This window comes from Salvelinus alpinus, chromosome 21, assembly GCF_045679555.1.
Source record: "Salvelinus alpinus chromosome 21, SLU_Salpinus.1, whole genome shotgun sequence".
NCBI lineage: Eukaryota > Metazoa > Chordata > Actinopteri > Salmoniformes > Salmonidae > Salvelinus > Salvelinus alpinus.
In genome coordinates this window covers 21,332,790-21,356,434 of record NC_092106.1, presented here as the reverse complement: position 1 = coordinate 21,356,434, position 23,645 = coordinate 21,332,790, and the positions used below count along the sequence as shown (strand labels likewise).

Below are 23,645 nucleotides of genomic sequence, written 5' to 3'. Positions count from 1 at the left end.
CAATTATTTGTGGGTACTGAGTTTGAGGCTTTTGTTCCAAACCCTGGTGTAACACACGACTCAGCAATTCAAGATCTTGATCAGCAGTGTATACGTATATCCAGATGTGCTAGAGCAGGTATTCCCAAACTGGGGTACGCGCAATGCCGTCGGGGGTACGCCAAATAAAAATGTGATTCATATTTTAAAATATATATAATACATATTTTAATATCTATGTTTTTTATTTAAATATATATATATAAATCAAAAATAACATTTCCAAACAGTCCATTTATATTTTTCAACTGGGCTATACATTTGGGGGAGTATTTTCTCGCCTGAGTAGCCTCGTTTCACTGCCAAAAATAAAATGAAAACATCTAACGTTAGTGTTCAGCGAAATAACAACACAATGTCAAATACAGGTAGCCTAGTGTTGATTCGTTACTAGAGAAATGAGACCAAGTCAATACGCTGGACAGGGTGGAACAGTATTTAGTAAGACAGTTTATTCAATGTGAAGATATCTGGCAAATCGTGCAGCACGGCCCCTTCTGTCTGACTCGTATGGAATCGTCGGAAAAGAGACCGCTCTAAACAGTTTGTACTGGTTATATAGGCAACAAGCAAAGTAGGTTGATCTTGTAGTCTGGCCTTCCGATTGGTCGATCTGGGTCGTGGGTAGTCCTGTCCGGGCCTGATGTCGACGTTCCATTGGCTCTTCACACAGTTCTTTGTCTTAGTCTCATCCTTGAGCAGAATGCATGTGCGTTTGTTTTCACAGGGGCCTATTCATGGGGGAGGGGAGTGTGTGTGGGTCTGTGGTTATTTATAAGGGTACAAAGTGTGGGGGTATAGTGGGGGATGGGTGCATGTTGTGCCAAGTATAGCTTGTGTTGAGAAGTGGTTAAAACAAGTTACCAGTATCCATTACAATTTCTTACACTAGTCAAATAATTAACATCCAATCACATTAACCGTTACACTCTCGCTTCCAGTAATGGTCCGTATGTGGCCAAACGTAGCTGCTGCTCATTCCGTTTGCTTGAAAATTGATAAATGGTTTTAAAAAAGTAGGGCCCACGTCCATAGAGACACATACCAGCTCTACTGGTAGTACTACACCTGCACTTGTCGACGACACAAGTTGATCTGCTTCCACGAGCACATCCAATGGTAGCATCAGTAATTCTACATTTGTTGTTAGCCCAGCTAGCATTGACACTGACAGTTGTGAATCTGATGCAGCCGAAGAGCTACTGCCCTTTTACCATGGAAAGCACCGAACAGTTGGACCATCGAAGAGGCACAGATATGATGAGAACTACATTGATTTGTGGTTCACTTATATAGAGTAGTGCCTTTCCCCAGCCACAGGCAAAATATGTGCAAAATGACTATCTCACAACTCGATGAAACCGTCACTCTTGCGCAGACATTTTAAAACAAAACGGGCCAATTTGGAAAATAAGCAAGAATTAAGACAACTTTCGAGTAGTAAGACATGTATAATAGCATCAGATACCATTAATAAGAATGGGCTAGAAGCGTCTTATATAGTGAACTACGGAGTGGCTAGGACAGGCAAGCCCCATACTATTGTGGAGGACTTAATCCTTCCTGCTGCCGTGGATATGGCTGGGACAATTCTGAGGGAAAAGGATCAAAAAACTATACAGACAATGCCTTCATCAAACAACACTGTTTCACGACACATCAGTGACATGGCAAGAGATGTTTTGAAACAATTACTGCTTCGCATACAAGCCAGTGAATTCTATGTGTTACAGTTGGATGAGTCAACAGACGTGGCGGGCCTGGCACAGCTCCTGGTATATGTCTGTTATCTTTATAGGGCATCAATTAAGGAAGACATCCTCTTCCGCAAACCACTGGAAACCAGGACTACAGGAGAGGATATTGTTAAAGTACTGGACAGCTTTGTGACATCAAGTGGACTTAGGTGATGTGTTGGTATCTGTACTGATGGCGCAAAAGCCATGACAGGGAGACATAGTGGAGTGGTACCGTGCGTGCAAGCAGTTGCTCCCGACGCCCCTTGAGTACACTGCAGCATCCACCGAGAAGCTCTTGCTGCCAAGGGAATGCCTGATAGCTTGCTTGAAAGACGTTTTGGACTCTACAGTGAAAATTGTTAACTTTGTTAAAGGAAGGCCTTGTGTATTTCCTGCACTATGCAATGAAATGGGCAGCGACCATGTAATGCTTTTACTAGGGGTAAAGTATTGACACGTTTTTCTTTTTATTGCTTGCATGATGACGAGTTTCTCACACAACTGGCCTATCTGGGTGATGTTTTTTCTCGCCTGAATGATCTGAATCTAGGATTAAAGGGACTCTCCGCAACTATATTCAATGTGTGGGACAAAATTGAGGCTATGATTAAGAAGTTGGAGCTCTTCTCTGTCTGCATTAACAAGGACAACACCCATGTCTTTCCATCATTGTATGATTTTTTTGTGTGCAAATGAACAAGCTTACGTACAATGTCAATGTGATATAAAGAAGCACCTGAGTGAGTTGGGTGCGCAATTAGAAAGGTACTTTCCCGAAACGGATGACACAAACAACTGGATTCGTTATCCCTGTCATGCCCTGCCTGCAGTCCACTTACCGATATCTGAACAAGAGAGTCTTATCGAAATTACAACAAGCGGTTCTGTGAAAATGTAATTTAATCAGAAGCCACTGCCGGATTTCTGGATTGGACTGCACTCAGAGTATCCTGCCTTGGCAAATCGTGCTGTTAAGACACTGATGCCCTTTGCAACCACATACCTATGTGAGAGTGGATTCTCAGCCCTCACTAGCATGAAAACTAAATACAGGCACAGACTGTGTGTGGAAAATTATTTAAGACTGGGACTCTCCAATACAACCAACATTGCAGTTATGTGCATCCTTTCAAGCACACCCTTCTCATTAACATGTGGTGAGTTATTCACAATTTCTGATGAACAAATAAGGTTTTATATGTAATATGGCTAAATAAAGAGCAAAATGATTGATTATTATTATATTATTATTTGTGCCCTGGTCCTATAAGAGCTCTTTGTCACTTCCCACGAGCCGGGTTGTGACAAAAATGTCTCGTTTAGTGTGTGTGGCAAAAAACAACATTTGAGAGTTCGCTGACCCTGGTGCTAGAGGGGGTACGCAGCTGGAGGTTGAATGTTTGAAGGGGTACGGGACTATAAAAAACATTTGAGAGTGCACTGACCCTTGTGCTAGAGGGGGTACGCAGCTGGAGGTTGAATGTTTGAAGGGGTACGGGACTATAAAAAACATTTGAGATTGCTCTGACCCTTGTGCTAGAGGGGGTACGCAGCTGGAGGTTGAATGTTTGAAGGGTTACGGGACTATAAAAAGTTTGGGAACCACTGTTAGAGACTTCAAATTTAAATCTGGACATTGAAGCCAGTTCTGCTTTTTTTCATGCTTTTTCGGGGATTGATTTAGACCTGAGACACCAGGTGGGTGCAATTCATTATCAGGTAGTAGAACAAAAAACTATCAGTAGTACAGACTTTGTAGGGTAAGATTTGAATACGCCTGTGCTAGAGCTGGGCTGTAACAAAACCCTGCACACATGCACCCATTAGCCACCCCTGTTGTACACAGTAGCCTACTGATAAAGTTCTGATGCCACATGGCATCAAAGATCCACATTTTAATACCCCATTTACTGTAGTTTATTTTCACTTGATCTACCAGACATTGGTTGCAACATATACAATTTTACTTCTTTACAATACAGTGTGTTCTTCTGGTCATTGTAGGTTGATGATCTACTGTAAGTTTCCTCTCCTGATACAAGTCACGTGTCTCAAATGTTTGGACAGTGAGGAAGAAACTCTTCTTCTTCGTCTTCTTTTTCTTCTATGGTATTATGCCAGTCTGCAATAAAACTAGGAAGAAACTCTGAAGTGCCTAGCAACTAGGACCACAGAAGCCATGTGTGTTGCTGTGATGGTAGCAACACTGTGTCAATGGCGGATAGGAATTCCCACAGAGCAAAGTAAAGGCCTGTTCCCTTTGAACTGAGGAATATGCAAGTTTCCCTGTTTCACAGCAGTCTTGTGTCAAAGAAAGCCACCACTTTTAGAAGAAACATTTATCTGCCACTTCACTACAGTTCTAATAGTTTACATTTACAAATTGGTGCTGTAGCGTAGCATTTCCCATGTTGTCTGTTACATGGTAGGCTAAGACACTATGAGGTGTTCATATTCTATGACAATATTTCAGTCACCAAAATTGAGTTAAGCATCATCAGTGTTTCTGCAAAGTAAGCCTGCTCCACAACTTCATCAGTAGGGTCGGGCAGCGCATCTTTTTAGATGTTTTATGCCAGATGGAGTATGATGGCATTTAGTCGCATTAAAATTATGATTACCTCCAGCTGCCCACTTCAATCCTATTTACAATTTCTATGTCCCACATCAAATCAACCCCTCCCAACTGTGAAATTCTGCATCGACCTAATATTAAGACCCCTTCTCCTTTCCAACTGCGGTCTGGGATTCCAAATGTAGTGTTAGTTCACCCAGTACCAGATGTCTCAGAGCGAACACCATTGTCATGCACTCGTTGAACTTCCTTGTTGTCATAGATGCAGTAATAGATAAACCTCTTAGCCAGGGTTTGGGAGGGCTCAACAATTGGACAGTACAGTACACTTAAATACAATAGCACAATACGTGTCCTATGCTCACATATTAGACAGCTACATGGACTCAGACTGTACACTGATTTCCATATGACATGCTTGGGCCAGTCAGGAATGAACGCAGTGTACGAGAGGAGAAATAACATTTCCTCAATGTGCAACGTCAACTATAAATAGTCTTTATAGCGTAAAAGTAGTTTTTACTACTAGCTAAAAAAAAAAGTACTAGCTCAGGTAAATGTGCATGAGTTGGAGCTGCAATATGAGGCATGTGCCTGGACAAAAGGCAGTCTGGCTGTCACGGCTGTCGTTTGGGTGGAAATGACCGGACCAAGGTGCAGCGTGGTTAGCGTACATTTTATTTTATTAGAATGTCGCCAACAAAACAAGAAACAAAGAAACGACCGTGAAGCTTACTAGGGCTATAGTGCCACTAACAAAGTCAACTACCCACAAACACCAAAGGAAAAAAGGCTGCCTAAGTATGATTCCCAATCAGAGACAACGATAGACAGCTGTCCCTGATTGAGAACCATACCCGGCCAAAACATAGAAATACAAAACATAGAAATAAAGAAACTAGAATGCCCACCCTAGTGACACCCTGGCCTAACCAAAATATAGAATAAAAACCTTTCTATGGCCAGGGCGTGACAGTAACCCCCCCCCCCCCCCCCCCCCCCCAAAGGTGTGGACTCCGGACGCAAAACCTGACTCTATAGGGGAGGGTCCGGGTGGGCATCTATTCACGGCGGCGGCTCCGGTGCGGGATGTAGACCCCGCTCCACCTCTGGCTCCCCCCACTTTGGTGGCTCCTCTGATGCGGGGACCAACGTCGCCGACCCCGGACTGGGGACCCTCGCTGCAGGCCCCGGACTGGGAACCCTCGCTGCAGGCCCCGGACTGGGAACCCTCGCTGCAGGCCTCGGACTGGCGGTAAAAAGTCGTTTATTTCCTATTTTGCAGAAATTACACCCTGCTCCTACCGAGAAATTCAGCACCCTTGAAACATATTTACAGACTGTACACTGATTTCCATATGACATGCTTGGGCCAGTCGGGAATGAACGCAGTGTACGAGAGAAGAAATTCAATTTCCTCAATGTGCAACGTCAACTATAAATAGTCTGCTGAATGTAAGCTTTTGTGAATGTTCTGTTTAAAGTGCTTAGTAATGAGGCAGACATAACTTTAACAAAAATATGTATTTATTTTAAAACCATATAAAGATTGAGAATTCCAGAGAATACTCTTTCTTGGTTGGAGAAACTCCAAAGGCACAACCTCCATCCTCCATGCATTTTATCAAGTATGGGCCTCCTGTCAATCCACTCCAGGGGGAACAATCAAGGTCTACTGTTTAGGAATGCAGTTGGGAGCATGTAGCATTCCTGTAGTATATGGCCCCTGTGTTTGTATCGGTGTGTGTGTGTGTGTGTGTGTGTGTGTGTGTGTGTGTGTGTGTGTGTGTGTGTGTGTGTGTGTGTGTGTGTGTGTGTGTGTGTGTGTGTGTGTGTGTGTGTGTGTGTGTGTGTGTGTGTGTGTGTGTGTGTGTGTGTGTGTCTAAAGGGGAGGAGTGGTAGGAGGTTGTAAACTGGAGGGAATCCTTACATCCCAGCAGGCAGAGATATAGTCCCTGTTGAACCCCTCTCCCTTCCTCAACACTCCCTGTCACTCAAAAGGCAGCAGCACTGACAGAAAGGCCCCTTGGCGCCTACAGCTCCTATAGTAAGTACATTTCACTCCTCACCCTCAGACTAGGTGTGAAAGCTAACATGCACTCTCTGACCTACATACAGACAAATCTTTTGTCTGGTTGGTAGGCAGCTAGACACCCAGGATTTGAGGTCAGAGACTCGGTACTAAAGCAGACGCATTCCCACTTTCCAATCATCTGGTTTACAGACCATGACTAATGAATGATGCCACTGAATGGGAGTTAGAAGATTAAACAGGTTTGACTCATATCCATCCCATTAGCTACAAGGAGATGAGCAATAGAGAACACACCAAATGTCATCAAGCCCCTCAGTGGGAGACGACGACCTCATCTCCTTTGATTTCCTGAACTGACTGAGCATGAATGGGAAACAGTCACAATAACCCTTTTCCTCTGAATAACAGCACCGCTCTTAACTACATTCTTAAGGTGTGAGATGGTTACAGAAATATAATTCTAAAACAAAATATTCTGATAAAGATCAGTGCTGTGCTAATGAGATCAGTCCGTGTGAAGAGTATCCTGCCAGATTCAGTGCACCAGTTTTCAAAAGGATGCATTATACGTTTTTTCCCCCCAAACAAACTGACACCGGAGGCAAACAGCCTAGCAGAGTTAACTGAAACCAGCCCAGTGTGTGAGGGTAGAGGCCTCTCTCTCTCTGATCCAGCAGGGACTGACTGGGGAGTTAGAGCAAGAGGCCGCTCTGCCTTTGGGGCTGATTGCCAAATGCCCCCCTCCACCCCCTTCCCAAAACCAACTCAGCCCCCCTGCCATTCCAGCCCCCTCCAGCAGTGTCTGTGCTCCTCATTCCCTTGGGCCTGAAGCTCCAATCACAGATGCAGGCTGCTCCTTGGTTGCCTTCCCCTCCCCCAGCCGCTAGCGCTTCTCATGCCCTCTCTCGTTCCTTCCCTCTCTCGCTCTGCCTGCGTGGTGCGCGCGGCTCCATTGTGGAGACTGGCTCTTGTACTCCAAGCGGTCCCAGCAGCTGCTTTCTCTCTTCTCACTCCTCAGGATTGGGGCTACAGCGTCTCTGGAACTCCTGGCCGTACTCATGGATCCATTTGTTAGCCACTGGAACAGGGCATGGACAACAGAGAGTGTGTGTTAGTGGTGTATGTCACACAGTAGTCAAACAAACATAAAATATAATATATAGGTCTGTAAAAAGGAGTCGTTAAATACTCACTGACCCCCTAAAAGTGTTGACAAACATGTGTATATTCAAATGGGTCCCTTGTATATAGAGCCATCAATAATGGCAAATGGGGCCTGATTTCCTTGTTATAATCTTAGTTCAAACACATAAACATATAGTAAAAAGGTATATACTGTACTTGCTCTTGTAAATGTCTCTTAGATGCAGCCTCTCACAGTAATGACTAATACCCCTCTCTGTGCGTTTCCTTTAGCCTTGTCACTGACTGTGGGATCCAGGACGGAGTTTAATTATGTGGAATGGAGGCCCACATGTTTAGCATCCCAGAGCTGTGCTCAGTACCTGACCTCATCTCTATATCATCCCTAACTATCTGTCTAATGCAGTGCAGATGTGGCCCCGGGCTCCTGCTGTGACTTCAGTATGACAGACAGGGGCTACTGGAATAGACGTAGGGTTCTTAGCTTTCCACATCTGACACTGATCACTGTACCTGTGTGTTTTTCTATAGGAACTATGTGGTGTTCCCGGTTGTCTCATTAAAGCCTCTTACCCCATTTGTCCCCAACAAGGACAGGGCAGCCAGCATGCAGAGTGTCCCCATCTCCTTGACCGTTCCGATGGAGGTTCCACCAGAAGAGGGCAGCATTCTGGAACACGAAAGACAATGGAAATGTTTCACTAAAAAACATAGGGAAGAAACATTTTAAATCGTGCCTGGATTTTGTGTGGGCCACTATCGTGCCTGGAATTTGTTTGGTCTTCTCCTCTACTTGACAATCCTAAGACATTATTCCTCCATAAAAAATATATTTTGTATACTTGTAAGTTAAAATCCCACGTGCATAGCGGTGCTCCAAGTACAACATCTTTGACATGGATATGGGGCAGGAAGTGAAACCTTAATAAAATCCAGGTTGAGAGGTTAAAACCTGGTGAGGTCCTGTGTCTTTTCAACAGCAGCTCATTTATTAAACCGAATACTACACTGTGGTTGCATCCCAAATGGCATCAGATTCCCTATATAATGTACTACTTTTGACCAGGGCCCTGATCAAAAGTAGTACACTATAAAGGGAATTGGGTGCCATTTGGGACACAGCCTTTGGCTCCTCCATAAGAACAGTAGTACTCAACAGTACTACTCAAAACATCTTAAGAAATGATGTGACCTTTCTGAGGAAGGAATTTCTTATTATTCTTGATGCCATTTTAACAGAGTGAAGGCTTATGAGCGTACGTGTTCTGGCTTGAAGCAATTTCGATGGGTAAACAGAAGAAGATTAAGTATATGTCCCAAATAGCACCCTATTCCCTATATAGTGCACTACTTTTGACAAACAGCCTGGTAAAAAAAAAATGTGTGCACTATGTAGTGAATAGGGTGCCATTTGACACAGACTAAGTTTAGCCAGCAGCTGGCATTTGCAGTGCATTTACCTCCAGAACAGGAACGCTGAAGTTAGCATGGATGAAGGCTGTGGACCCACCTGCGTCCACAGAGCTGAGCTGTGGAGGATGACAACATTCTCACTGAGTTGTGTCTAGTCTAGCCACTGTGTGCACATGTCATAAAAAAGCCATCCATGCCGGAATACGGAGTGTGGAGTTTGTCCAAAACTGACAAGCAGACATTCTTTTCCATACCGCCTTAACTGGGGCGGCAGGGTAGCCTAGTGGTTAGAGCGTTGGACTAGTAACCGAAAGGTTGTAAGTTCAAATCCCCGAGCTGACAAGGTACAAATCTGTCGTTCTGCCCCTGAACAGGCAGTTAACCCACTGTTCCTAGGCCGTCATTGAAAATAAGAATTTGTTCTTAACTGACTTGCCTAGTTAAATAAAGGTAAAATAAAATTAAAATAAAACTGGAAGTTTGACATGGACTAAAATATCATTGCAATTTTCAATAAGATAATACTGAATTCTTATGCTGATAAATGCAATCTAGCATACACTATCTCCAAAGATGCTTTTACTGGATTTCCACAAATGCGACAATCATGCACATATAATAAGATAACAAGATAAAATTATTAACTTACGTATATCATGAAGGTTGCCACTCGATTCCCAGTGTTGAGCCTAAAAAGGGGGCTTGATGCTGACTGGTTATATGTAGGAAATAGTAATCATAAATATATCATGTCCTTCCTTACTTTACCACCATAGACTATGGCTATGTCTCAAATGGTACCCTATTCCCCTATATAGAGCACTAATTTTGACCAGAGAACTATGGGCCCTGGTCAAAAGTATTGTACTAGGGCAGTGGTTCCCAAACTATGGGGTGCGCTCGGCAGGGGGGGCGGGTAATAATAAGTTGTAATAGTAGAATGCACAAGGTGCAATTTCGAAATTGAGTAGTGCATCATCAGTTTTCCTCTTGTCATGTCAGTGTGTTTGAGTGAAACCCTTGTACTAGCGAATAGAATGACGTTTGGGACACTGCCCATCACTCAACACTAACACACAAAATGAGGGTACACTATTGCATCAAGTGTTGACTAATGTAGTAAATGTTGGGTTTATTCAAGATCTACTGTTCTTAATATAGAGAAACCCACTCACCGTTGCATGGTCAAAATGGGGTTCATAGTGTCCTCCAATCCCATAGTTCACCACTTGGAGGTACTCTGCATACGGAGGCTGCACATTGAGACTTGTGAGCAAGGTGATTCTCTGGTCCAGCCTCCCAATGATAGGGTGGGCTGTCTCCTTTAACCATGCACTGAAAAACAAACCACAAACTCTCATAATACAGATAATGTTACTGTCTTGGTTTGAGCTCGACCAGATGCTCTACTGACAGGTGGCGTCATTCCTACGTGATGTGCAGTCCTAAACCGATCAGTGCAGATACTCGTCTTGCTACCTAACGTAAGACAATGATGTACACTTCCTCTTCCACTGATACTGTAGGTTCCAGAGGTGTTCAGCCAATTTCCATTCAAAGGTTAAAGTTTATCTCACATTTAACTATCATACATTACATATAGCTAATAGGCCTGCAAATCTAGTGTGCACCATAAAATTAGCCCAAGCATTTTATAGTGTTATACAGTATATTCACTGGTTGTTGTGAGGATGCATTGTTCTGCTTGGTGCTTTATTACTGCTGTAAGTGTTATGAGAAGGAACAGTAAACTATACATTTAATAGTGGCATGTTTCTGATAGTACCTCTTGCTGATGCGATACTCTGCAGTAGCCTGTTCCTCTCCAGATGCCACTACAGATCTCCTTAACTTATGGCACAAAAATAAAGAAAACTGTCAATACTCAGTTTTATACAGCAGTAACATTTTAAGATCAAACTGCAGGGCTCTGTCTGACAAGAGAGACACTAATGATGTGAGGATAGAGAACAGAACATCCAAAAGAGCTCAGTAAATAAACATTCTTTTTTGAATATGTCAAAACTCAATAACTGGCAGCCGCAGTAATTTTCCAATGAAGCCATGCCTGACGGAAATACTTGACTGGCATTTCTATCTACACTCTCTCTAAATACTTTGGACTAGACAGCTAATACTAAACCATTGGATCCAAGCATGAACACACAAATGCCATGCTCAGGCAATGATGTATGTGTCTATGTGCTCAGGGCAAGGAGTGCTGCATGTGCTCCAGGCTCCAAATGACTAATACTCCAGATGTGACTCCCAAATGGCAGCCTATTCCCTATATAGTGCGCTACATTAGTAGTGCACTATATAGGGAATAAGGTGCTATTTGAGATGCAGGCCAGGCCTGGTTTTAATCAACCCACCAGAGTGCCATCAAATGTTGACATAATAATGAAATAAGTAGAGGGATTTCCATTTGAAGAAGGGGTGGAAAACCTGTTGAACAGTGCCAAAACCTCACACAATCTAGGAGATCATTTGGGTTACAGCATCTCGCCAGAAAAACTGAGTTAGCATAAACACTATTAGGACGATAGATCTTTCTATGCTGCTGGCACAGGACAGACACAGTATTATTTTCCATTAGCTATTGAGATGAGAAGTCAGTTTTTACCCATAGCCCTCAACAATTTGGACCGTCTGAGGCACTCCGCCAAGGATCGGAAGTAATGTATCCTTTATTACTTTAACCTTTGCTTAATGGTTGGAACAATATCAACTATTCCTCCAGTGGGTTTTTGAGAGATCCCTAAACCTCTCACTATTGTTAAACTTTTCCTAGATTGGGATCAGTACAAAGTAAAGTAAATTCAGTCAGACGTTCTTCTTGCAAACCAGCTTGATGAACATATTTGCGCTCTTTTTGGCATGTATGATCAGATTGTAAATATTTGTTAATATTCTCAAAATTGCAACCAGGTCACAGAACTGAGACTGAGCCTTTCTAAAACCCTTGGTAGATTAAGTATTTGAGATTACAAACATGCAAGAATAGAAAGAAAATCCTACCATAGCCTGCCAATGTAATCTACGGTGTAACTATTACTTGGGTGAAAAACTAGCACCTCAGTTCAGTGCTAAGCAGCCAGACCACAAGGAAAAAAAGATGGCCGATGGGAAATTTCCATAAATAACCGCTATCCCAGCAGAGCCAAAACGAACACTCTTCGGTGTGTAGAGTCACTCTCCTGCACAATCTTTACTGGAGTCATAAAATAGGCCGTTGACATGTAATACATTTAATAATCCTTCAGATGTGCAAAAACGAATCATGACACACGGGGTCTCTTTTATCAGTTATGTGATTTAAAAGACAGTCCTCATTTTCAATGGACTTGGAATATTGGAACAATGGACTTGGAACATGTCAATCAATGTTATGACAATGACAATGGAATCTGGGGCCATTTGTATCAAGCGTCTCAGAGTTGGATGGCTGATTTAGGATCAGTTTTGCATTTTAGATCAACATGAATAAGACTGGATGGGGAGGACTGGATCCTAGATCAGCACTTCTTATCCGAGGCGTTTGATACATACTGCGCCTGATAGGCCTTTTCTGAGTAAAAGGGTTGATACCATGGCAGTAGATAGACACTCACCCCTGTCTGGGCGAGGTCCCTGATGCTCTCTGCCTCTGAGTCAGTGATGAAGCTGTGGTAAAGGACCACGTAAGGCTGCAGGCTCAGCACCTCACGTCTGATTGGCTGCAGTAGCAACCCAGGACTGTCATTGTTGAAATAGTCACAGAACAGCCGGGGGTTTTCATAATGCGTTGGCTGTGAGGAGAGAATGGCATCTGAAGTCCATTACTGGAGCCGAAATATGGAAAGAAAGCGGCAGTATTTTCTTTTCATCCTCAAAACTTGTATTTTAAAACTCTTTTCTATCTCTGTGAGCTCCAGACTGTAGCCAAGTCTCTGCACATTATTTGAAAACCACAACTGTTTTCCTCATATGGTGGCTCATATGGTGTCATACATTTAAAAGGACAGTATGATTTCTGTTGCTGTTTGGAGCAGTTCTAAAAGTTAGCAAATGTATCACTCAATTGCTACCGCATATAGCCGGGTGGGTGGACAAGATTATAATATCATAGATGAGTATACCTGAGTGCCCTGTGTTCGACATAGTCTCTCATAGGTGTTCCTTGTCCGTAGATAGGTGGTGTTGGGCCTCTTCAACCCAGTGTCAGTGCTCAGTAAGGGTGGACTGTCAACTAGCAGTCGCTCATACTTCTGTACATTCTTTAAAACTCTCCCGTTCATGGGATCTTCAGGAAGAGAATCATGTAAATACCATCCATGTGATACCATAAGTTTGGAGAAACAAATCACAGCATCCAGTTGGTCAAATATAAACGAGCAAGCATGTTTCCTGGTCATTTTACAGGAAATGTATTTACTTTTATTAAAAGAGTCCTGAATTGTTAGGTCCAGGTCCACGTCTGCATTATGCACAGTAAGTATACAGTTGTTACGGGATTCGTAACAACAGTACTTCAGGGCTCAGCTACCGTATGGGGAAATAGGCTGACATGCAAAGCAGGCTGCCTCTATATACTGTGGGACAGTAGTGGGATGTTTTTATATGGAGTGGGGCAGTCTCACTCATTTAATAGTTTTATGTTTATTGGACAGGATAAAGAGAAAGGAAGGAGTAGTGGATCGGAGTAAAACCCATGCTCGCAATGGTGCATAGTATATGTGATCCAGAGACAGCTGTTTAGACTGCTGGACCACCCCAGGCCACAGTATAGTGGAATGTTTTAATTGAACAGGCTTACCATGGTTCAACAACTCCTGAGAGAGACTCAGTGCATAGGAAATGTTTCCTGTCTGAAACAAAACAAAAAAGTTACATTTAGTCAACAAAATGCTTAAAGAATCACATCTTCTCTCAATTTTTACAATTTTTCAACCAATAAGTCTATCTATTTTGAAAAGAGTCAGAATAACTTGTATTTCTATGTGCAAAATAGACACCTTGAAGTGAGAAAAGGCCAGGTGATCCAGAGCATCTTCCAGAGTTCCCTCATTCTCTGGACTCCATTCCCCCCCTACCCCTCGGAACAGACGCACTGACTCCTCCAGCCACTGCACTGAGTGGTAGTAGTCCTCCAGCTCATAGGCAACCTGCAATACAACAACAGGATGTTAGCATTAGAAAACAACAGAAAGATTTTATAATGAGAAATTGAAACACATTATTTTCCTGAACAGTCATATACCCATACTTGGAAATGTTTATCTGTAATCAAAACTTATGTTGGAAGGAAAGAGTAAACACCTTTTAAAGCATTGTAAATATAATTCTCTTGTATCTAGAGCTGAAGAGAAGATAGCCACGTAAAGTACATGTAGCACTATGATTGTTGATGGTGGCTGCGGCTTTGTACATGCCCCGGAAATGGGAGAAATAAAGCTAACTCTTAGCTTACCCTGCTGGTTTTAACGACTGGGTTTTAGCCACCATAAAAGCGCAGTTGTAGAACTGTTACTGTATGCTGACTCACAACACCCCAAACGGAGCATCTGTTTACACATGATCACAGTCAGATAATCTTGGTGTTAACAAAAGTGAAGCAAACGCCCCTACTCCACATTCTTAGACTTCCCTAAACAGAGATTATGATTTTCCACACTGTCTCTCCCACACAGTGCCCCTTGTGCACTGCCACTGTACATTTAACAATAGGATCCATTGTGAAGTGACTCATCATGAGGAAGACTTTTCCGTGTCCCAAATGTTACCCTATTCTCTTTATATTGCACTACTTTTGACAAGGACATATAGAAATCTGGTCAAATGTAGTGCAGTAAATAGGGAATAGGCTGCCATATGGAATGCACATCATGCACCCTTTTCAAATTTGTCTGAGAGAGCACTCCGGTCTTGTCATTCTATATCAATCCCCCTGACACACACGAAGAGGACTTTACTCCATCTCTAACCACAGAGTATGACAGGCTCAGAACAAAACTGTGTTTTATGGTCTTCTGCTAATGCTAATTAGGGAAGCCAGATTTTACAGCACCATCTGCCCAGCAGGCTAGCACTCCTCCTGTTACATGCCCTCCTCCTCTCCATGACTCCAACAGCACATCTCCAGTTGACACTTTATAGAGTGCAATGTGAGCAGGGATTACCTTTTGGTCGCACCCCATAGTGAGTGGATGCAAAAAGGAAATGAAGTAAAATGAACCCATAAAGGCTACGTCCCTTTTCTCCACCCTTTTCCAGAAGTATGTACTTGCACAATACCCATCATGGATTTAAAAACATGGTATAGGATGAACTTTAATGTCCCCAACGGGAAAATGGTCTTGAACACACAGTACTGCTGTATACAAAAGACACTGTACATGACACAATAACATAAGACATACATTGTACATTACCCTTATCATACACACTTCTCATATAGCCACATACTGTACATAATACATATAGAACATTCCCTTATTCAGTCAGTGGAGTACTATTGTCGTTCAGGTATGATGGACATGGGAATGAATGAGCGCTTATACCAGTTCATTTTACACGTGGGATTTGTGTAATCTTTGGCTGGAGGGAAATTCCATCATTGTTAGATCCACGTGAGACAGTGTGCAAGTGCACACTTCAGGAGAAGGGTGGAGAATCAGGCACCGCCAATGATTAAATGGGTGAGTTATTGGTGGCTTACCTTCCCAACTAGGAAGCAATCATCCCCAGAAAGAGGAACAGATACTGTGGGACTGTAGATGTCAATGGGGTTGCCGTCAGTGATCCTCTGGAAGTGACCTCTCACAAGTCCCCCCACTTGAAGGGCATACACATCCTGCAGCCTCATCAGCCCCTTGGCAGCCCCCTGAAGGTCCTCCAGTTTGGGCAAGCTGCCCTCCTTCTCCACCTCCTCGTAACCAGACCTGAAGTCTGAAACACAAAAAGGGGGAATGAGTGGGAGTGAGGTAATGATAGGACACAAGAATCAGGGATGGAGCTTTGACAAACTTAGGTCCCAGGTGATGTCAGTTGTAAGGACCAGATGTGTTTGTAAAGAGAGTCAAACAACCTTGGGTGTTTTCTTGTGCTTCATCACTGTAGATCAGATTCCGCCACTCGGATTGCAAGCGCTTGATAAGAGTGAACGCCACCAAGGGGTTTGCCATAGCAGCTGACGGTCCACTGTACACCTCACTGTGCAAGTCTGACACCTTTGCATAAAACCTGCAGAAAGAGTCTACAAGTATTATACGTTTAGAGAGAATATAGGTGATATCATGATAGGGGAGACAACCATGCAATGCAATGATATATGCATGAGGCTTTCCATGGACATTCTTCTCCTAAACTAGTATAGAACTCATCTTGAGTTTATGATAGGCTTTAGAACATTAGTAAATTAATGTTAAGTTTCTTCTAAAGTTACCTACACGGATGGAGGCGATTCATCGATGGCATATGTTCCGCAAGGAATACAACGCCATAAGTAAGACGATAACAGTAACCTATCATGAAATTGTATGGAATATAATAAAGGACACATAGTCCAAACTTAGAAACAATTATTTATCTCAATTTTTTCTCTGTCTCCCTCTAAAACCACCCACTCCGAAGCCTTAATAATTAAGCCTACAATACAAGTGGTAGTCTATCAAGCGTGCATCATGACAACATTCCCTGTCTGGTACTCACCTTTTGATGTCTTCAAGTCTCTCCGATTCGTGTTCGATGTAAGTTTCTAAATGATCAATAAGTTGTCTTTCAACATTGATGGCTTGTTTTACGTTCAATAATGATGTATACATCTCACCAAAAGATAACGGCATCAAAATGACACTGATTATAGCACAGGCTGAGTAAATGGATTTGAAATAATATAGCATTTTGCGCGCGTATGATCCCCTCGATTATGTTTAAAATGTTGCCTATGCTTGTGCTAGATTTTTTGTAAACTCTAATCTACAATGGTTCCTCCTGTCAATGTATAAAGTGTAGCGCAGTTTCTTGTTTGAAACCACTCAAGCCTGCCCTACGGGAAAGCTGCGCTCGGTCCTGCGGTTCTGTGTAAATCTCTGCAATGTTCTTTCTCAACAGCGCGCGCGGGTCACACCTGAGACATCAGCTTTCACCACTTCACCACTTCACATGATCTGTCATCCGGAGGAATAGTTCAAGAATGCCTATCTCATATATGAAGTTGCATGATTAATGAACAATCATATTACATTAGGTAGTTTAGGAAAACTGTATTTGCTCAAAATGTATTGCAACAGTTTGCACTTTGGAATTGTGATGCGTGAATGTGCCCAGTCCCTGCCTTCCACTTATATAATAGTTTCGTTAAATTGTTTTATAATAACTCTGAATATCAAATAATCTAACCCTTATTGCTTTAGCTATCAATGTTTTCATTTCGCCAAAGAAACTGAACGTCTTCCTGTGGGCGCACATTCATCCAGTGCGGTGACCCAAGTTGGACCACTTGATACATGTGGAATTATAGTGACATCTAGCGTACAAGTTTACGATATCTCAAAGTATTTTGAAGCAATCTTCTCTATTCCAAACAAGCCTCTGTGTTTGAAGAAAAATGTACAGTTTTGTTAGGTAGTAACCAAGGAATCTAAGTTTTTAAAGGACACCAGCTTTATAATGATACAATGGCTGTCATCCAGCCAAGGGTTTACTCTTTTAATGAACTAACATATACAGGCTACTAGTCTGTACATTGATTTGACAAGTGGCTCCGCTTCAGGACCAGTTCATTTGACCCTGGGCTTGGTGGCTGGGGCTCTGGGGCTGATCCTGTGTCTGTGTGAGCAGCACAGGACAGCCCCCCTCATGTAGCCTCTTAGGGACTCATCTCTCAGGCCGTAGATGAGCGGGCTGAGGAAGCGCGGCAGTAGGATGAAGCAGAAGTAGTTGAAGAAGGAGATGTGCTCTTGCAGCCAGCCGGCCTGCATACTGATGCGGCTCTCTGTGACCGGGTGAGTGAAGGCGATCATGCACAGCAGCAGCTGAAAACCGTGGAGCAGCACTGTGTGCATGGCCTTGCCCACCGACGCCCGGTCCTGACGCATCTTCCTGGTCTCCAGCAGGATCCTCATGTAGGTGAACATGATGATGGCCGCCACCACAGCAAAGAACAGACCGTTGAGCGACACCTTGAACAGTGTCTGGACGGGGGATGAGTTGAGGACCACGGTTTTGCAGAGCACCGGGGTGGAGAGGACGTTCATGCCAGGTTTAGTCTCTCCCAGGGAGAAGTCCACAATGGGCAGGATGCAGCTGACCAGCCACAGGCTCAGGATGATGATCCAGATGCGGTCAGCGCGCCAGGCAGCCGGGCGCTGCAGAGGGTAGAAGATGGCCACGTAGCGCTCCAAGGACATAGCTGCCAGGATCAGAGGGGTGTTCTGGAAGGTGGAGGTGGAGAAGAAGAGTAGAGGTGCACAGTATACAATGGCAAACTTCACATTGCCCATGACAAAGAGGAAGAGGAGGACAGAGGAGAGGAGCTGGAGAGTGTCATTGATCAGCATGTAGGCAAACAGGATGTAGCGGGAGTTGTCCAGGAAATGTCTGTGGGAGGCAAACGTGTGCAGCATGACCACGATGCAGTAGAGGAAGATGCAGAAGAAGGGGATCACCACACACACCTTGATTATCACAGATAGGCTCTTCTGTGAGTTGGTGGCATTGCCTGGATGGTCGGTCAGATTCTGCATTTTTCAATGTAGCCTGCTTGAGGAATGGTCGATGTCTGCAAATCTGAAATGTTGTGGAAAACAGACTTGATACGCACACAGAAAAATTTATGACAATATACATGATCCCAAAGATGAATAAGATACCATGAACTAACCTCAACTTGTCCTCTGATGGAGAAAGTAAAGGTTTGGGAGGGATGGATTGTGGATTTTTATACATTTTCTCCATAACATCACCATGATACAAAACATCTCTGGGAAGAGGCATTTCCTTATTCTAAATGTTTTGACAGTGTCTTGATTTCTCAAGGGATAAATTAATTTCATTCCATTCTCAAAGTGCATTATGTTCATAATTATTGCTCAAGTTCCTCAACAGGGAAAAGGTCTAATAGGTGCTTAACTTTTACTTAGGGAACTCTTCAAAATACCTAATTAGAACAACTAATTAGAAGTAATGATCGTATGGTCTGACGATTTGAGCCATTATGTGGACCATGCAAGAATCAAACCTACAACACTTGCAAGCACCTTGTCCAACCATTAGCTATTAGAGCCATCTTTACTCAGATTAACTGATAAAAAAAAACAGGTTTCACAATAGTGCAAAATCATATAGGCCATTTAGTCACTTTAAAATGGTGATCACATTTGATGAACTATGGGCTCTATTTAATCAACACCAGTTCAAATTTTCCTGGATAAGTCAGGCACATTATCTCTGTGCAGGGACAAAAGCATGTCTGAATTCACATGCAGACCAGTTTCTTTTTGTTTGAATTTGGAAAATGGTTAAATTTTGAAACGACCCTATGTTTTGAAATTAAGGCTCAGCAGGAGGCCTGCTATTTATGAAATGTAACTTAGACCAATCAATGGTTCTTCAAATGTGTTTATTTACCTCAGTACTGTTATGCCAGTATTTGTAATACAGTATAAAATATTGGAGCGATCCTTGCTTTATGAGCACGTTACAATTCACACCAAGTGGGTTAACCCTATTGGTGCAATGCATAGGGTGTTTGCCTTTCACACCAGCCACCCGGGTTCTCCTCCCTGTCCCGTCATTCGCTACATTGGTGTCAGAAGTGGGATGGCGGCCGTGAGGCCAAAGGAACGCACAGATGTGTAAGGGGGCTGAGTAGTCAAAGCATGGGGACGTGCCTTCCCGTTCTGTGGGGGCCGTGTAGCGATCCTCTCTATATGAGCCACATTACAAATCCCACCAAGTGGATTTACCCTATTGGTGCGATATGTAGGGTGTTTACCTTTCACGCCAGTGACTCGGTTTTGCTACTCTGCTCCGCCGTTCGCTACAATATCTATAAAACCTTGTTCTATTTTTAAATGGTGTTCTATCAACCTTGGGTGAAATGCATGCAGACCAGGGCAAAGAGTAAAAGGCATGTCTGTCTATCAGCGTTTGTTATTCTTTTCAGAGAGAATGATGAAACCGTAAACATTGGCATAAGTTGTTTGTGAGGGGACTTGCATGGACTACATTTGATGAACTGTGTTGCCAGATGGATATCTCCAGAGTATAGTTAGAGAGAGAGTGTGTCCCCTGTTCCCTGATTAGTAATTAACAGACTGGTTGATTATTAACGGAGTCGTGCCTAATTGTGCAACCTTATGTTTTCTTTTGTTTGGCAAACAAGATGACTCTGTTGAGACCAGTACACCAGGGCTTGGTCTGCTCTTGACGTAAGTCATGCGTCAGTAGTGAAGACAGCTTTGGCCAGGTCCAAACAGTGTGTTCTCCCTGGGACTCTGGGCCCCAAACAAACCTGATGTTCGTTGGACTCCTGTACTGTAAACGCCAGCTCAGCATTCCCCCAAAATGAAAACTACATGTATTGTTCCAGTCAAACTTTCATAAAAAAATGGCCACTAACATCAACTTCTGAAACAACAGAGATAGGGTTTAAAACATTATAGATTTAATAGATTTAGTTTCTGTCCGTCCTGTCTCCCTATAGCGCTGTCTTAGGCGTCTCACAGTACGGACATTGCAATTTATTGCCCTGGCCACATCTGCAGTCCTCAAGCTTCCTTGCAGCATACCTAAGGCACGTTCACGCAGATGAGCAGGTACCCTGGGCATCTTTCTTTTGGTGTTTTTCAGAGTCAGTAGAAAGACCTCTTTAGTGTCCTAAGTTTTCATAACTGTGACCGTAATTGCCTACTGTCTGTAAGCTGTTAGTGTCTTAACGACCATTCCACAGGTGCATGTTCATTAATTGTTTATGGTTCATTGAACAAGCATGGAAAACAGTGTTTAAACACTTTACAATGAAGATCTATGAAGTTATTTGGATTTTTATCTTTGAAAGACAGGGTCCTGAAAAAGGGCCGTTTCTTTTTTTGATGCGTTTAGTAATTTTTCAGTATCAACATTGACCATCATAAGACACACATCTTTTTACTACTACATAAAGAATGTCAGCAGAATCTGAAATAAATGTGAGAAGGAGGTCTTACTGTAATCCTTTAATAACAATAACAGTAACTATTGTAAAATATCTATAACCTATTATGGTATCAATATGTGTGTCTCTAAAAGGTTCATTGATGTCAAACACGACCCTTGCCCAGTCTCCTCCTCCTCCTGTCCCTAGCTAGGACAACAGTGTCAAACATTTATAGTAAAAATCCACACTGGCCCGAGTTCTCTGTGGGTTGAAGTTAAGTCATCTAGCAACTATTGTGTTGATAAACAAGAGCTATCGTAACAGATTTTTCTGGAAGTTGTAAACAGTCTTATATCAAGTGTCATGAGGGATAAAGACTGCTTTTGTCAGAATTTTTTTTGTCATATTGTCTAGAAAACAAAGACGGATGGACTGCAATATGTTTATTAAAATCATTTTATGGTATCTATTGTATTCTAAAGACATCTCACCTTCACCTGTCTTATGATCATTTGACACACAGTATTGCTTCAATGACACACGATTTCTGTGTGAATCAACAGGATTTAGAATCGGTTTGTCTCCCTGTTAACCTGTAGCAAGTGTAGTTCCAGACTGTTGATTTTATGTTTCTCCATCAGCCGAGGGCCAAGTGTCATGACAAAGTAGATGTAGTGTGTACTACTACACAGGTGTGTGCTTGAATTACTAATGACCTAGGTGTATCTACTGGCAAAAAGTACATATCTACTGACATAAATACATATCAAATTTGCAGTTTAACATGTGAAAATCGTATTTTCACATGTGAAATAGCTGTTTTCACACGTTGAGCTTAAATTTTACACATGGAACCATATTACATTTTTCACATGTATTACATTTAGAGTTCACATGTTAAACACCACCTTTTCACATGTGAGGAGAATAACATGTTTTCACCTCACATGTGAATTGCAGTTAATGCAGTGAAAATCGGATATGCAATTTCACATGTGAAAAACATTCATGTGAAAATCACATTTGCCGTTTCATATGTGAAAATGTGATTGTTTTTCACTGCGAATGAGATTTTTACATGTTATTGTTTTTTTACATGTGAACTTGCAGTTCTACATGTGAAAGTAAATATCACATTTGAAGTATCACATGTAAGAAAACTCCAACTGTGAAAATCTCAGTCAATCTCAGTCAACAACATGTGGGGATGAAATAATGTTATTCTTCCGTGACGACCCTCCCACTCTCTGCCGAATTCTTTCTCTTTGCTTTTATTTTTATTACTCTTTTTATTCACTTAGCTACTTACTTTTTCCATTGTTGTTGCATTGTTGAGAGGTTAACTGGCAAGTTAGCATTTTATTGCACTGTGTACTCCATGTATATCATATGTACTCCATGTACATGTGTATATGACAAATAAACCATCTGGAACTTAGAAGGGAAGGGGGAGGGCAGCCAGAAAGGGGGGGGGGGGGGGGGGGGCAGCTTTGTGGTTAGATTATGAAAATTATTGAGAATGTATAGGCCCTTAAATTTTGTGTCCTCAAATGTTATGTAATCTAAAACTCAAATATTAGCTGGTAGAACTGATGAAATCAATTATAGAGGTTTTATAACTTATTCTATTCCACTGTTTTTTTGGAGGGGGGGCTGTCTCTTTATGGTCATATAGCCTAGGGGGTATGTAGCTTTTTATCTGTCATGTTTGAAGTTGTGTTGCTCTGTAATGCGAACACTTACATTTTTCTTTACATTTGAAATGCAAGAAAATCCCCAAAAATACTAATCCAGAGGCGGCGCTCCTAGTGGCCGGGGACTTTAATGCAGGGAAAAGTCTATTTTACTTAATTTCTACCAGCATGTCACATGTGCAACCAGAGGGGGGAAAAAACTCTAGACCACCTTTACTCCACACACAGAAATGCGTACAAAGCTCTCCCTCGCCCTCCATTTGGCAAATTTGACCATAATTACATCCTCCTGATTCCTACTTACAAGCCAAAACTAAAGCAAGGATGTACCAGTGACTTGCTCAACACGGAAGTTGTCAGATGACGCAGATGTTTAGCTACAGGACTGTTTTGCTAGCACAGACTGGAATATGTTCCGGGATTCATCCGATGGCATTGAGGAGTATACCACATCAATCACCAGCTTCATCAATAAGTGCATCGATGGCGTCGTCCCCACAGTGACAGTACGTACATACCCCAACCAGAAGCCATGGATTACAGGCAACATCTGCACTGAGCTAAAGGCTAGAGCTACCGCTTTCAAGGAGCGGGACTCCGACGAACCATCAAACAGCAAAACGTCTATACAGGACTAAGATTAAATCCTACTACACCAGCTCTGGCGCTCGTTTGATGTGATAGGGCTTGCAAACTATTATGGACTACAAATGAAAACCCAGCTGCGAGCTGCCCAGTGACGCGAGCCTACCAGATGGCTAAATGCCTTTTATGCTTGCTTCGAGGCAAGCAACACTGAAGAATGCATGAGAGCACCAGCTGTTCCGGACCACTGTGTGATCACGCTCTCCGTAGCCCATGTGAGTAAGACCTGTAAACAGGTCAA

General features: G+C 42.7%; 2 protein-coding genes across 4 annotated transcripts; both read right to left on the bottom strand.

Annotated features, from left to right (window-relative positions):
• Positions 1 to 5,862: 5,862 nt before the first annotated feature.
• LOC139548026 (prolyl 4-hydroxylase subunit alpha-3-like) lies at positions 5,863 to 17,114 on the bottom strand. Of its 3 annotated transcripts, none has more exons than XM_071357319.1 (13): positions 16,637 to 17,101; positions 16,014 to 16,168; positions 15,645 to 15,874; positions 13,942 to 14,091; positions 13,743 to 13,794; positions 13,066 to 13,229; positions 12,559 to 12,735; positions 10,731 to 10,795; positions 10,120 to 10,279; positions 9,594 to 9,656; positions 8,992 to 9,060; positions 8,105 to 8,201; positions 5,863 to 7,466 (listed from the first exon to the last, which is right to left on the bottom strand). In XM_071357319.1, the coding sequence occupies exons 1-13, from the start codon at positions 16,825 to 16,827 to the stop codon at positions 7,396 to 7,398; spliced, it is 1,644 nt and encodes a 547-aa protein (XP_071213420.1). In that variant the 5' UTR covers positions 16,828 to 17,101; the 3' UTR covers positions 5,863 to 7,395. The 3 variants fall into 3 exon arrangements, 2 of the variants coding, with proteins under 2 accessions (XP_071213420.1, XP_071213421.1); XM_071357320.1 differs by having other exon boundaries at positions 16,014 to 16,181; positions 16,637 to 16,776; XR_011669618.1 differs by having other exon boundaries at positions 7,426 to 7,466; positions 9,594 to 9,633; positions 16,637 to 17,114.
• Positions 17,115 to 17,504: 390 nt separating this feature from the next.
• Positions 17,505 to 19,248, bottom strand: or95a1 (odorant receptor, family 95, subfamily A, member 1). The gene has a single exon (XM_071357321.1). It carries the CDS (start codon positions 18,670 to 18,672, stop codon positions 17,707 to 17,709), a length of 966 nt encoding a protein of 321 aa, XP_071213422.1. The 5' UTR covers positions 18,673 to 19,248; the 3' UTR covers positions 17,505 to 17,706.
• Between the last annotated feature and the right edge of the window lie 4,397 nt (positions 19,249 to 23,645).

Excerpts from the sequence above, each read along its gene's own strand:
- LOC139548026 (XM_071357319.1), bottom strand. The coding sequence starts at position 16,827 with ATGCTATATTATTTCAAATCCATTTACTCAGCCTGTGCTATAATCAGT. Across the intron at positions 13,795-13,941 it reads TGGCCTTTTCTCACTTCAAG|ACAGGAAACATTTCCTATGC; the intron begins GTGTCTATTTTG and ends GTTTTGTTTCAG. Across the intron at positions 10,280-10,730 it reads GAGTATCGCATCAGCAAGAG|TGCATGGTTAAAGGAGACAG; the intron begins GTACTATCAGAA and ends TTTGTTTTTCAG.
- or95a1 (XM_071357321.1), bottom strand. The coding sequence starts at position 18,672 with ATGCAGAATCTGACCGACCATCCAGGCAATGCCACCAACTCACAGAAG.